Below are 14696 nucleotides of genomic sequence, written 5' to 3'. Positions count from 1 at the left end.
CTCAGGGCTAAGTCCTAACAGGGATCAGACCGAACTGCCTAGCCCCAGGCTCTCTGGGCCCACAGGAACCAGAATCCCAGACTTGCCAGCCACTCTTCCATGGACCTGAGATTCCTCTCTCTGCGTACACAGAAGGACCCGGTGGCAGAGTGAAGTAGGGGTAACAGGAAGCACAGGGCTCTGAGGGGAGGAAGGCTTCTCTGTTTCCCCACTGTAGATAGGCAGAGTTAAGGCACAGCTTTCCTAGCAAGCAGTGCAGAGAGGACTGACCTATAGGCAGGGGCAGCTGAGTGGGGAACTGTGCATTTTAAACACTGTCTGCACTTCCAGTCTCCCTTTATCAGAGCACCACCTGCTGGCTGTGATCCCCTTTCACCACCACTTTTTCTGCAGGGACAGGGAGTGAGCAGATTTATCACCCCATTCACAGCATATTAAATAATTTATTTTTGAAAAAAATCAGCTCTCTGTCAGACACTTGCTATGATGATTTGTGCGTCCCTTTGATTGTGAACTTGTCAGTGCAAGGACTGTCTCTTTACCTATGTTTGTTTGCACACTAGATGCCTGAGGCCACTAATAATAAATGTACAAGCACCCTCCAGATCCTCCATCTGGGGTTATTTCTAACAGGCAGTAGCTTCCCTTCCCTTTGTCAGCAGCTGGGGGGTGCGTGCTGCTGCATGCCACAGACAGACTGCAGGATAGTCACTGCAGGCCTGTATTGTGGTGTCTCTCTGCCCTGCCACCTCTATAAATATATCTATGTGGGACAGGCCCCTGTGGGTGGGAAACCACCCCTGTATCAGCCAGAGGTGCAACTCCCAGCTCATTTTCTAACATTATTAGAAGGGGACAGCTTGCCTGTAGCATTCAGTTGTATGAGCCTGATGAGGCTTCCATTCAAGTCAATATAGAGACCCCCATTGTTCTGAATAGGGACTGGATCAGTTCCTATGTCACTGGTTTAGATCTGGCCCAGCTCAGCAGTAACCCATAGGTGTTAGCCCTTGCCCTATGCTGTAGGGAGCTGCCCCCGCTGGTAGGGAGAAGGGCTAGATAATCTTCCCTCTCTCTGTCCTCCATCGCATCCCTGCTAGCTGTTCAGTGAGATGAGCTGGTGGGTACTCAAAGCAACAAAACTGCCCTCCCTGCTAGCCCATTGCAGCAGAGGGGAAGGGAGCCTGAAGTCCCATCTCCTCCCTAGAGGTGATGCCACAGGCTCAGGGCAGATGGTGCATGCGGGAAAGCTGTACAGCTGCTGTCTGCACGGGGCCCTGCAGACAGAGAAACTATCACCCTGTTGGGGGCCCAGCTTTCCTCTACAAACAAACAGGAGGGCAACAACCCTCACTCAGGCATTTCAGTCAGACAAGGGGGTGAGATGAGAGAGACACCACACAGGGCTGGGAGTGGAAGGGTCTTTATTGCTTTAAATTTCTACAGGTCACACATGCACATCCAGCCCTGTCTCAGCATAGGGCTCAGCCATGGGTCACCCTCCCCCCTCTCTTACAGTTCCTTTTAGATAGTGAAAGCAGAACCCCACCCCCAGCCCATGGTGCTGTCTCTCTACCCCCTGCAGTGGGCAGCAGGTTGGGGTGTCCTACTAGACTCCTGTGAAATAGGCGCTCCTGGAGAACAGGAACATAAAGGCACACGCTGACTGGGATTGCAGAGGGGCACAGGAGTGAGGTCATTTGCTATTAGGTCAGAGGACTCAGGGAAGTTATCTTTCTCCAGAGCCTGCAAAGGACTGCAAGACACAGGTTTGAATGGGACAAGACCAAAAGGCCCCTGCTTAGCTGAAGATCTACATGTGATCATTCCCAGAGGGGGAAGGGCAGACCGAATGAAACAGGAACACAATCCACTTGCCAACCAAGGAATGCCAGGAAGTCTTGTCTCCTGTGACTATAGGCAGGGCAATGAGTGATCAGGGAAGCCACAGAGTCACATGGCCTCTAGAATTAGTACAATCACAAAACCCCAGATCATGTCACTGCTGTGCCTGAGCTAAACCGCTCCTCAGCTCCCAGCCCCTGCTCCTAAGCCAACAAGGAATACACCAAAGCAGGGAGGCTGCTCCCTAACAGTCAGTGCAGCCTCCAGGGTGCCCTCACCCAAGGCTGGGCTGTTAGGAATTCTTAAGGACACCATGCCTGGGACAGTCTCAGCACCACTTCTTGGGGCCTGGGCAAGAATGAGCTTGTTGACCTCTGTGCCAGGCACCATACGGCTCACCTCATTCCCAAGAAAATCTTGACATTAACAAGATTGATTTTGGGTTGGACAGTGACCAGGGGCAGATGAGCCCGCAAATCTTGCATGCAGCATTTAGAATGGAGGCCTGCAGCTTGTTGGCCCGCAGCTTGTTGGCCCATGAATTAAGGGCATTTATACCCATGGCACCTACAGGAACATTTCAGAGTCACATATCCCTCCCTCTCCCCCATTCCACCACCTTGTATCCCAGCCTAAGCACCGGGAGAAGTCAAGCTCCATTTTGCCTTTTTCTTTTGGGGCATCTTGGCAGCCCAGAAATTAACCCAACACAAACCAGAGCTCTCACTCCACTCCCCACACCTCCAGGGACTGGCAATGTGCAGACCTGGTCCCTGTACCCCAAGACCAGATCTAGCCAAAACAGAAGGGAAAACAAAATAAGAGAAAAAACAAAGAAAGATAGCTAGAGCTGAATCACAGCTCACAAACACTGCCCTCCCGCCTGGAGGGCAGAGAGCAGGTTCCAGCAGGCAGCCCACCCTCAGGCATCCACTAGTGTCAGTCCATCGTGCAGCGCACGCTTCCACATGTAGTAGGTGGAGCGTGCCGTGAGGGGGAAGTGGGCACTGAACTCTTTGTAGGTCGGGAAGGTTTTCGATTCAAAGCGCTGCTGCAGGAACAGTTTGGCCTGAGCTTTGAACTGGGCAGTGGCAATCACATCCATCACGAACATCCGGCTGTTGGCTCTTTCCGACATGGCATAGCCCGAGATTGTGGCATTGTAGGGGGTGACTGATGCTTGCTTGTCTAGATGCCTGGGAGCCACTTCCATTTGTGACCGTGGCTTTATCGCAGGCTCTGCTTTTCCAGGAGCCTCTGAGATGACCTGACTCAGCTGTTGGGATGAGCTGGTCCAGAGAGGATGCTTGTTCATCTGTTGGCTGCTTCTCTTCCAGAACCAATAGGCTGTGGAGGAGAAGCCCGGGTATCGTAGGCGGAACTTGCAGAATGGCAGCCGCCACTGCTGGACATGCCTCTTGGCCACGTCTCGAAGCTGCTTTCTCCAGTTGTAAAGAGAGGGTTTGAGCTGGAGGAGACTTCTGGGCTCTGGTCGGTGTCCATTCAGCCTTTTCTTGCCAGGCAGATTTCCAGGCTTGAATGGCAGATATGCCTTCCCTTTCACTAGGGGCTTCTGGCTGACTGAGGGAGGCTGAGGGGGTTTGAAGTTGGGGTTCCCCTTAATTGCTTTTCTCCGCCAGTTGTAGTAGGTGGACCTGGAGATACCAGGGAAGCTGCGCTTGAAGCACCTGTAGGGCACCAGAGTGTTCATGGAGATGCATTTCTCTAGGTATGACTTGGCTCCTTGCATGAAGATTCCTGCTTGGTTGGGCTCCAGGGAAGGGATCTTTGGCCTTAGGTCCCCCTCTGACTTTGCTGCATCATCCCTGTCTGGGTGGGGCTTTTTTTGATGGTCTCCATGAGGCTCCTGTGACACCATAGCCTCAGCTGGAGCAGAGGTATCGCCACCATTGACCATGCTCTGCATCTCATGCTTCCAAGCATAGTAAGTGGAGCGGGAGATTTCTGGGAACATTTGTCGGAAGTGCTGAAGAGGAATCACATTGCCCTCTTGGAAGCAAGACTGCAGGAAGTGTTTGGCTGCAAACCTGGTGGCTGCTTTCTGTCTGTGCTCCCGGGACTGGCGCTTCCAGCGGTAGAAGGTGCTCTTGGTGATGCTGTAGCGGTCACACAGATTAAAGTAGGTCAGCCGGGGGTCACTCTTCAGCAGCTCCAGAGTCTGGACTGGCTGGACTGGAGGCTCTGGAGGAGGGCTTGTGGGTTCCAGTTCTTCCAGGCCTACCACAGCCACAAAGTACTGTGCTTTGAAGACCTGTGAGGAGAGCTGCTGCCCTGACCACATGATGTGGAGTGTGGAGGTCTGTGGGCCACACTTCCTGGGCCGGATGAGGCGGTTGAAGTATGGCCGGATCTTCAAGTTGCTCATGGGGTAGATGGAGTAGATGTTACACTGCAGCACCGAGGCCAGGGCGTAGACATGCCACATGTTGGCAAAGGTGCCAGGGAAACAAGTGGCCTTGATGTCAGCATCAAAAATGGCCTCGAGGATGGCCAGAGGGAGGCTGGTCATCTCAGGGGACTCCTCGGTGCAGAGGGAGTAGCGGGCAGCCTGCAGCATCACCTTGGAGTCAATCATGCCGTTCAGGTAGTAATGCTTGTGCAGCAACATCTCCACAACTGTGCGCACCTGCAGCTCCAGACTCAGGCTGGGGTTCCCCCACAGCAGCACACTGGCTGCCTCAAACAGGTGGTTCCCCTCCCCCTTGCAGACCAGAGGCAGCATGTTGCTTGGGGCGTCCTCCGGATACAGGCTTCTTGCCACCCGGTCAACTTCCAACTCTTCCTGGAACTGCCTCCCGCAGTAGCTGGGTAGGGAGAAAGAGGACAAGGTCCTCTCAGCCTCCAGGGCTGCACTGGTTAGTCCCTCTAGCCCAAAGCATTCAGTGGCCTCCTGCAGCTCCTGCAGTACAGACTGCACTAGCTGGTGCCGCTGGATCATCCTGCAAGACACAAGAATTCAAACGATGTGAGCTCCAGCAGAGACCATGCCTACCAACCCCCCACCCCCACCCTCAAGGGGGCCGCTCTTGCTCTCAGTCCTCCAGCTTCAAAGGAGGAATCCTGGGTCCTCACACACAAACATGGGCAAGGGATAAATCTTGTGTTGCTCTCAAGCGACCTCTTCTGGCCAATGTATAAAATGGCACTGATGGCCTCCAGAGAGGACAGGCTGGCCGGAGCGATTTGAAGCAAGGTGTAGGAGAGTATAGCTTGAGGGTGGGAGGCAAGGCTGGAAGAACAGGGGGTGCTGCAGGCCAGGAGTGTGGTGCCTGGGCAGAGCTGTGAAGAGGGGAAGCTTACACCTTGTCTGTTCTGTGCCTGGCTTTGTGCTCAGGCCCACATTGAGCCCAACATTTACCCCAAATGGTAAAACCTGGGAATCTCAAAAGGGAAAAAAAGTTTATTCATTTCATTATCCAACAACAGCACTGGGAGAGGGGAATGGCCACTCCCTTCAGTCATCAGCTTTCCTGTGAGAATTAGACACAGAGCCTATTCTCAAGCTTTCAGCCTGCCAAATAAATGGGACAGTCTAAGAGCTCCCTCTGCCTGATCAGGTGAAGGAGTGAAGCCTTTTCACAGCTGGGATCATTGTGTGAGAACAACAAAGCTCTCAATACCCATCCTGGGGAGTCTGTAACCTGACAGTGCAATACACATCTTCCAACTTCTGCAATAAATGGTGATTGTAGTTCCCTTTAAGCCACCAGATTTCAGAGTAGCAGCCGTGTTAGTCTGTATTCGCAAAAAGAAAAAGGAGTACTTGTGGCACCTTAGAGACTAACCAATTTATTTGAGCATAAGCTTTCCTGAGCTACAGCTCACTGAATCCGATGAAGTGAGCTGTAGCTCACGAAAGCTTATGCTCAAATAAATTGGTTAGTCTCTAAGGTGCCACAAGTACTCCTTTTTCTTTTTAAGCCACCAGGTGGCGCATGCCACTCACTGTAGAAGCATGAAGAAGGGCTAAGTGTGTAAAGCAAGAGTGATTTCAGGAATCCTTGCCCTTTGGCACTGGAATAAGGGCCCTCCTGATGAATACTGCCAGCACAAAGGGCCTCTGCAATCCCTCGGCGGGGACATTCCAGGGTGGGAGGAGCAGGAAGCATCCCCACAGTCCAGTTATTCCCTGCTGTTGCAATGCCCACAGACACTATTGCAGCGGGAGGAGGCAGGAAAAGGGTGCAGCTGAGGGTTAGCCTCTGCCAAGGGCTGAGGCGGCAGCCCCAGGGTCAGGGGAGTACCAGCTGCCTCCCCTCAGTGCTGGCACAGGGATGGATCTGGCTGTAGACCTTAGTCATTGTGGAAACTGGGGAACATGAGATCGAAGCTGCCTCCATCTCTCTATATCCAGGCCATGTTGTTGGGTTTAGTGTGTGGGTGGTGGCCTGTGATATACAGGAAGTCAGACTAAATGATCTAGTGGTCCCTTCTGGCCTTAAACTCTACATCCAAATCCTGTCCCTCCTTGCTCTGTACCAGCTCTGAGAGCCAGCTGTTTCTCTAATCACAAGCCAAAAACTCCAGTCCAGTCCCTTATTTCCCCTCTTGGTTACTGTACACTCTTTCCTGACACCCACATAGCCACCCCCGCACACAGTCCATTAAAGCTGTATTCTGTGCTCCATGATCTCATGACATCCCTCCCTCTTTGTATCCCTCCACTGGCTCCTCTTTTCCACCATATCAAATTCAAGCTTCTTATCACTCCTTCAAGGCCCTGCCTAGTCCTGTGCATCCTTATTTATCTGCCCAACACTCCGACAGCCACCTGCTCCCCTCCACACCCCTAAATGATGCAGCCTCAACAGTCCATTTCTCTGTTTCTCCTACAAGCATGGCTGTGCCTTCTTCCATGTCACCTGCTCTGCATGGCACATCCTTTCTTAGCTGGTCCAAAGGTCCCCATCCTCTCCGCATTCAGATCCTGGCTGAAGACTCACCTCTATCGTGATGCCTGCAAGGAACCATTATTATTTGTCTAACAGTAATACCTAGAGGCTCCAGCCAAAATTGGGCCCTATTGTGCTAGGCATTGTGAAATCTCAGAAAGAGAGAGAGAGAGTCCCCTTTCCCCAAGAGCTTACAGTATCAACAGACCTGACAGACAGAGGGGAGAAGGGGGGCCAGACACCTCAGAGGTGAAATCCAAACCAGGACTAGGACTCAACTCTTCTGACTGCTAGTCAGATGTTCTGTCCATAGACCACACTGACACCCTGAGGCAGAGAGGTCTAGTTGTGAGGCAAACATTACCTAGACAAAACAAAGGCCACAGTGCTATTATTAACCCTTTGTTTTGTTAGCCTAGGGCCAAGTCACCTCTGTACTGGTTTCCCTTTTCCAGGGGTAAAGGGTGAGGTGGCAAAATTTGCAGACAATTCAAAATTATTCAAGATAGTTAAGTCCAAAGCAGACTGAAGAGTTACAAAGAGGTCTCACAAAACTGAGTGACTGGGTAACAAAATGGCAGATGAAATTCAATGCTGATAAATGCAAAGTAATGTACATTGAAAAACATAATCCCAACTATACATACAAAATGATGGGGTCTAAATTAGCTGTTACCACTCAAGAGAGAGATCTTGGAGTCGTTGTGGCTAGTTCTCTGAAACCATCTGCTCAATGTGCAGCGGCAGTCAAAAAAGCAAACAGTACGTTGGGAACCATTAGGAAAGGGAAAGATAAGACAGAAAATATCATAATGCCGCTGAATAAAGCCATGGTACGCCCACATCTTGAATACTGTGGATCTGGATGCCACATCTCAAAAAAAGATTATTAGAATTGGAAAAGGTAAGAGAAGGGCAACTGAAATGATTAGGGGTATAGAACAGCTTCCGTATGAGGAGAGATGGAAAGAACTGGGACTTTTCATCTTGGAAAAGAGATGACGAAGGGGGCGATATGATAGAGCACTTTAAAATTCTTGACTGGTATGGAGAAAGTGAATAAGGAGTTATTTACTCCTTCACATAATACAAGAACTAGGGGTCACACAATGAAATTAATAGGCTGCAGGTTTAAAAAACAAAACAAAATAAAGTAGTTCTTCACACAATGCACTGTCAACCTGTGGAACTCTTTGCCAGGGGATGTTGTGAAGGTCAGAACTATAAGAGGGTTTAAAAAAAAAAAAAAAAAAAAAGAAAAGAAAGAAAAAACTAGATAAGTTCCTGGAGGATAGGTCCATGGCTATTAGCCAGGATGGGCAGGGATGCAACACCATGCTCTGAATGTCCCTAGCCTCTGTTCACCAGAAGATAGGAGTGGACAACGGGATGATCACTTGATTGCCTGTTCTGTTCATTCCCTCTGAAGCACCTGGTACTGGCCGCTGTCGGACGACAGGATACTGGGCTAGATGGACCACTGGTCTGACCCAATATGGCTGTTCCTATGTTCCAGGTCCCTCTGGCTGGTCTCAGATTGTGGGCTGTTCAGGACACAGCCTTCTTTTATGACTGGAAAGCACCTAGCACATTACAGGCAGGATTGAAAGTCACCATCATCACAGGGGAAAGCATGCAGTGAGTTTGATGCAGAGATGGGCCAAAGCCCCACAGCTGGGAGCCAGACTTGCCCTTAAGTCCTGGTACAGTTGCATCTGGGTTTGCCATTTGGGCACAGGGCTACATTTTTATTCTCACTGAGGCTGCAAGAGAGATACTTTGTGAAGCAGTGTTCAGACAGGCCACACGTCTTGGTCACCTGTTTTCATAGGCGCCAACTCTGTGGGTGATCCAGGGTTGGAGCACCCACAAAAAAAAAAATTAGTGGGTGCTTAGCACCCACTGGCAGCAAGCTCCTCCCCCTCCCTCCCACCATCAGCTGTTCTGCAGTGTGCAGGAGGTGCTGGGGAGAGGGGGGAGGTGCACAGCCGGGGTGCGCTCGGGGAAGGGGGCAAAGTGGTGGTGGGAAAAGGTTGGGCAGGGATGGGGGCTTGGAGGAAGGGGTGGGGTGGGGGCAGGGCCTGGGGCAGAGCAGGCGTTGAGCATCCCAGGGGCAAGGAGGAAGCAGACACCTGTGCCTGTTTTAGCTACTCCATCACCTTTGCTCCTTAGGTTTTCTGGTTTGTTAGGAGAGCAAGACTTGCCCCTCACTCAGGAGGTCTTGCAGAGTATGTGTCAGTGAATCCCTTTTGCAAGGGCTGACAGCCCAGCCCACAGGACTTGACTTGCCACATCCTGCCTCTGCATCCTCCACTCTCAGCCCAGAGAGCGAGGTGGTCATTCCCCATCAGGTTTAATATGCTACCCCCACACCACTCCCAATCCAGGGAGTAAGAGATCGAGTAAGATGCTCTCACTGGGTTGTCGACCTTGACGGGGTCCTGCGAGAGAGAGTGCCCCCTGCATGCCGGGCCCTCCGGACCTTTTTATCAGGCCCCTGTGCCATGGCCCCACCAGCCATCCCACCCCTTCACTGTGAGCCAGCTGCACGAATTGCAGCCGTCTCGCTTCTGGACCGTGACAAGGAAACATCTGTACACGCTCGTGCTCCACACCCTTCACATCCTCACCCTTGCATCCTGCCCCGACACAAAGTGTTGGGACCTCCTACCACCTGTGGAGGGTGAGGCACCCCAGTGGGCCAGCCTACACTCCACCCTGGTCCCAAGGCCCGCCGGGGATGTCCTTCACGGGCCTGTGAGCACAGGGGTGTCCTTGGCACGGTTTACCTCCATCCCGGACACCTGCCCCTTCTGCGGCATGAAGGAGACTCTGGCGCACATGTACCTGGAGTGCACCAGGTTGCAGCCCCTATTCCGGCTCCTCCAGAACCTCCTGCTGAGGTTCTAGCTGCACTTCTCCTCACACTTGTTCATCTTCGCACACCCTATCCATGGCCTCACTAAGTCACGAGACCTCCTTGTCAAGCTCCTCCTGCACTAACCAAAGTAGCCATTTACACTACCAGGAAGAGGTTGGTAGACAAGCGGGTGCTCTGTGACTGTGAGGCCTACTTCCGCTCCTCCCTGGTCTCACACATCTGGGCAGAGTTCCTCTGGGCAGCGTCCGCTGACTCCCTTGATGCCTTCGAGGAGCAGTGGGCGCTGTCCGGGGTTCTCTGCTCGGTGTCCCTGTCCGGTTCCCTTCATTTAGCCCTGTGACCTCACTCCCGTCCCTGTTATATCTTTAGTTGTCCCCCATACTTAATTGAGATCCTGGACCATGTGGATCCTCCGCTTAGGCTGGGGGAGGTCCTTTAGTAGTGGGATCCATCTTCAGGATCCCAACAGACTGTGGGCTGTCGATCTGGGGGTCATGAACAGCCTCTCTTCCTTTATGATGAGATGGAAGGGGCTTCCCAAACCTTTTTCTATAGTAACACGAGGTCACGGTATGGAGAAGGGGGAGAACCACCGCTTTAACCCTACTCCTCAGGGCTAAGCTTGCTGCCCCCACACCACGTCCAACTCCTGCTGTGGACAGCCTGAGCCAAGGGCTGCTGCATGGATCCCAAATGCAGACCCCTTGCTTCAGGTAGCATAGGGATCTGGCAGGGCTTGGCTAGGGTGGTGGAAGAGTGGGGCTTGGAGCTGCCACAAGGTGCTGGATTGCCAGCTTTGAAACAACAGGCTTGGTTTCATCCCCAAAGCAGCTCTACCAAAGCAAGCTCCCAGCACCCTTCATCTCCTTCTATATGTGGCCAGCCCTCCTCCGTGGAGCCTAGTCCACAAGGTCCAACTCCTTGGCCCCTTTGCTGAGGCTACCAACAAGGAGGCCAGTTGTGATTTAGGTACCTCTCCTCTAGGCACCGCACTTCAGTCACAAGCTCATTACACACAGTGCCAGCTGGCTTGGTAGCCCAGGGATACACCACCACTGCCCAACATCGCATTTGAACCTATGACCTAGAGGTGAAGCTTCACAGCCCATTCCTCAAATCCTGGAGCCCAGACACTTAATACCAGAGGCTGACACAAAAGCCTGTGATGTGGCCAGCAGGGAGGTCCAGGGGCATGGTGAGAAGCCCTGCCCCCAGTTGCTGGGATGGAGGAAGATGCAGGAATTCCCACTAGGGTGCTATCCCCGAACCCTGGTCAGGGGCTGTAGTTTTCATATTAGTCTCTGGCTAGTAGGCATCTCATGAACGTGAAACCACTGCCCACTCCTTTGCAGCAGGAAGAGGAGAAGCAGCTCTCTCTTCTCCCGCCCTACCCAGAGCCATTAGGGGAAGGGTCGAATATTCCACCCTTCCCTAAAGCCTCCTGGATGCTGGGGGAGAAAGGAGGAGTGGAGGGGGAGTCTTGCTGTTCTACTGAGAGCTGGATTAAGGCACAGACACAATGAGCATGTGCCTAGATTCTCGTCCGTGGGAGTCACATGACCACAACAGATTCTCAGCTTTCATTTCAAGGGCAAAAATAACGTTGCCATCCCTTATGATTACAGAGAGAAGCTTGAAAACATGAGTGTAAAGGGCTTGTCTACACTAGACAGCTTTGTCGCTTTAAGGATAGCAGGATAGTTAAAGCAGGAAACAAACAAAACAATCCCCTTCTTGTGGATACAGTTATACTGGTATAAAGGTAACTTATACTTGTGCAGCTTATTCCAATTTGAAAAGGAGTACTAGTGGCACCTTAGAGACTAACCAATTTATTTGAGCATAAGCTTTCGTGAGCTCATTTCATTGGAGCTGTAGCTCACGAAAGCTTATGCTCAAATAAATTGGTTAGTCTCTAAGGTGCCACTAGTTCTGTTCTTTTTGCAAATACAGACTAACACGGCTGCTACTCTGAAACCTGTCATTATTCCAATTTGCGAGGGGAAATATGCTTTACAGATATAAGGAACCTTATACCAGCATAACAGCATTCACACTAGGGCTAGAACTATAATAGATATACAAGTCACACCCCCTAACCACAACACTGTTATACTGGTAGAAAATTTTCTAGTGTAGACTAAGCTTAATAGTTATGTCGGACTCAGACCTGGTGTGGGGGTGGGAGCAGGGGGTGGGTGTGGAGGCTTTAACTATCCCAGTAAAGTGGCAAAACTTTCTAGTGTAGTCAAGACCTGAGTCCTCCAGCAGCATGACACAACAGCTTTACGAGGTGTGAGCTGCCGCATTCATCTTAACACACTCATAAACACCTCCAGTTCCTCAAACAGCAACCAGGTGAAGTTGACCCAATACTAGTGAGTGCATTTTTCCATTTGTGTTAGCTTAACTGAGCTAGTGGAAAGCCCTTTACACGTGTTACACTGTGTCAAAGCCATGTTTGTAGTCTAGGTGTCAGGGCTGCCCACAGCTGCAGTGAAGCTGAACAGCGTCTTGTGAACTTCCCTTTATGGATGCTTGGGTAAGCTCTAAGCAGCAGTGGCAGCACTGGAGCTGCCTGCAGGCCCAGGAAAATGACATCATGTATGGAAAGTTTCTCACAGCCATAAAGACGAGAAGCCTTGACCAAAACAAAGAATCAGAGTTCAGATGCTGCACAGATATTGATGGCTTCAGCTCCCATGCTCACCAGGAGACAGTGGATTTTTCAGACCCTTCCTGAGCCCATCTAATATCCCATATATGTCCTGGGGTCAGACTGGAACTCCAGAGATGGGGGGAGGCCCTATGTCCTAGTCCCTAAACCAGACAGTTCCCTGCACCATTAGCCCCATGTGGGTCCAGATTGGAAGCTGGGCCCTAGAGGTGGAAGGCTCCACTCCAGTTCATGGGCAGCGTTGTTTGTGATGTCATGGATGACAGCACAGGCCTGTGACTAGCACTGTGGGTTCCCTCTGGTGGCTCCCTGGCCCTGCTGCAGCACAGGGAAGTTTGTGTGTGTGGGGAGGTGGAAGTTAAGGGAGACAAAGTGTGGCTCTTTTTACCCTCAGACATGCAGGGGTTTCAAATGGCCAGAAGGCATTGGGGGAGGGGGAACTATGGGGGGAGGGGAACCGGGTTTATTGTCCTTGAAAGAAGGAAAGGCATTTTCTGGACAATTATGTCCTGGGGCGAAGTCCACATGGAGAGACAATACAAAGGTTCCTCACGCTCCGTTCCAAAGATGGGCTGAGAGGCCCCAAGCGGGGAGTGAGGAGCCGGTGAAACTGCCCTGGGAGGCCCAGTTCGCATAGGGAGGTGGCGGCTCCACAGCAGGGCTTGGGGCCGGCGGGGAGGCGGAATAGAGAGAGTGGGTGAGGCAGGGACTTCCCTGGTAGCCGCCGCAGCCCCCTGGGCACCACCCTGCAGCTGCTCCGCGTCCGGAGGTGATTGCACAGCTTCCCCCTCGGCTCAAGCCCCAAGCGTTTGGACCCTGCTGACCTGGGCTGCGCTTCCTGCAGTCCGGCCCACGCCTGGCTTTCACCCTTGGGATGAAGATTCCCTCCTGAGCCAGGGCTGTGCTTTGGGAATCTCCCCTGGACTCACCTTGCTTGTTGGGCAGAGCACTACAGCTCACACCAGCCAATCCCCGGCTGCTGCTGCTTGCCTTGCTCCCTCGGCAAGGCAGTTCCCTGGACATTTAAATCCTGCAGCAGGAAGCGCAGCAGGCTCCACTTTCTCAGCTGGGTCCCACATTCAGACTGGAACTGGTTTCAGATCTGGAGTGAACCATCTGGAGTGATTGGCTTTGGCTTGTGTGAAGGGGTCTCAGCTCCTCCCCTCCCCCACCAGGAAATAGTCCATCCTCAAGTGCTCTTGTATCCAAGATGAAAGGAGTGCAGATTCAGGGGTCACTTCCAAAGCTAAAGTGATAATGGCTATTGTCTCAAGACACTCAGGCCAGCAGGACTTCTTAAAGGGCCAGCACCTTCACTACTGTGTGCTCTCAGACCTTCCAGAACGTGAGCAGAAAAACAAGAAGAAACTGGGAAGATCTCAGTTCCAAAAGGAAAATGTAAAAGCAGAGAAGCCCTCAGGAAGGGCTCTGCCTGTAGCTGGGAGCCATGTGGGCAACTCAGACACTGGGAAGGGAGCTTGGATACAGACTGATTGGTTTGGACCCCCAACAGCTTCCTCCTCAGCCCCTGCAACACCCTCCTGCTGCTTCCACAATTATAACAGAAAGAGAATCAAAGGGCCAGGAACTTCTTGCCCAGAGATCAGCCCTGGATTTGATTTCTCCTCTTGCTCCATCAACTCAGAGCAAGAAAAATTGAATGTTTTCTTACCTAGCCTGCTAGCTATCATCCTTCCGCACCCACTCTCTGGCCTGCCTACTCTTTCCCAGGCAAGTCTCCTGCCACTGCCCATTCAATCTGTTGCCTGCCCTAAATATTGTGGGAAGCAGACCCTCCTCCACAAAATACCCTGTTGCCATGGGGAAGGTGCACAGAGCTGGGAGCCAGGACTCCAGGAGTTCAAGTCATACCTCTTTCACTCACAGCTGTTTATATTTCTGTGCATTTCACAACCCTTATTCATGAGCAAGGCTTCACATTTTTCTCTATGAGACAAGCAAGTATAATTCTCCCCATTTTACAGATAAGATACTTTCTGGCAGAGCTAGGAATAGAACCTTGTTCTAATATGGCAGACCCAAGTCTCAGCTGCATTGCCTTTCAGAAAGAATTATCCAGATTTACTTGCTTGTCTGTAACCACCAGGCCCTACTGTCTCCTAGAGCCCAACCTTACCAGTCTCCCCCTGGCTCTGGTGCTCTACCCACTGGCTCTTTACTCCTGGCAGCTTGCTTATACACATGGCTTGTCCCTCACCCACACCCTTCTACCATCAGCCTCTTTCCCCCACTCTCCCTGATACCTGGACTGGTCCCTCTCTTGTTCATTGGATCCCTTCCTTCACTCCTTTCTTGCCCTCAAAAACCACCCCTCTCCCACTAGCTCTGGCCTGCTGCAGCTCTCTCCCTCTACCTATTC

General features: G+C 51.9%; 1 protein-coding gene across 2 annotated transcripts; it reads right to left on the bottom strand.

Moving 5' to 3' along the window:
- Positions 1-275: 275 nt before the first annotated feature.
- Positions 276-13241, bottom strand: VRTN (vertebrae development associated). Of its 2 annotated transcripts, none has more exons than XM_027827552.3 (2): positions 13141-13241; positions 276-4805 (listed from the first exon to the last, which is right to left on the bottom strand). In XM_027827552.3, exon 2 carries the CDS (start codon positions 4802-4804, stop codon positions 2768-2770), a length of 2037 nt encoding a protein of 678 aa, XP_027683353.1. In that variant the 5' UTR covers position 4805; positions 13141-13241; the 3' UTR covers positions 276-2767. The 2 variants fall into 2 exon arrangements, with proteins under 2 accessions (XP_027683353.1, XP_043405485.1); XM_043549550.1 differs by lacking the exon at positions 13141-13241 and adding an exon at positions 6729-6749.
- Between the last annotated feature and the right edge of the window lie 1455 nt (positions 13242-14696).

This window comes from Chelonia mydas, chromosome 6 (genome assembly GCF_015237465.2).
Source record: "Chelonia mydas isolate rCheMyd1 chromosome 6, rCheMyd1.pri.v2, whole genome shotgun sequence".
Classification (NCBI taxonomy): Eukaryota; Metazoa; Chordata; order Testudines; family Cheloniidae; genus Chelonia; species Chelonia mydas.
Note: the sequence above shows the minus strand (reverse complement) of the source record. Positions and strands in the feature narration are given on the sequence as shown.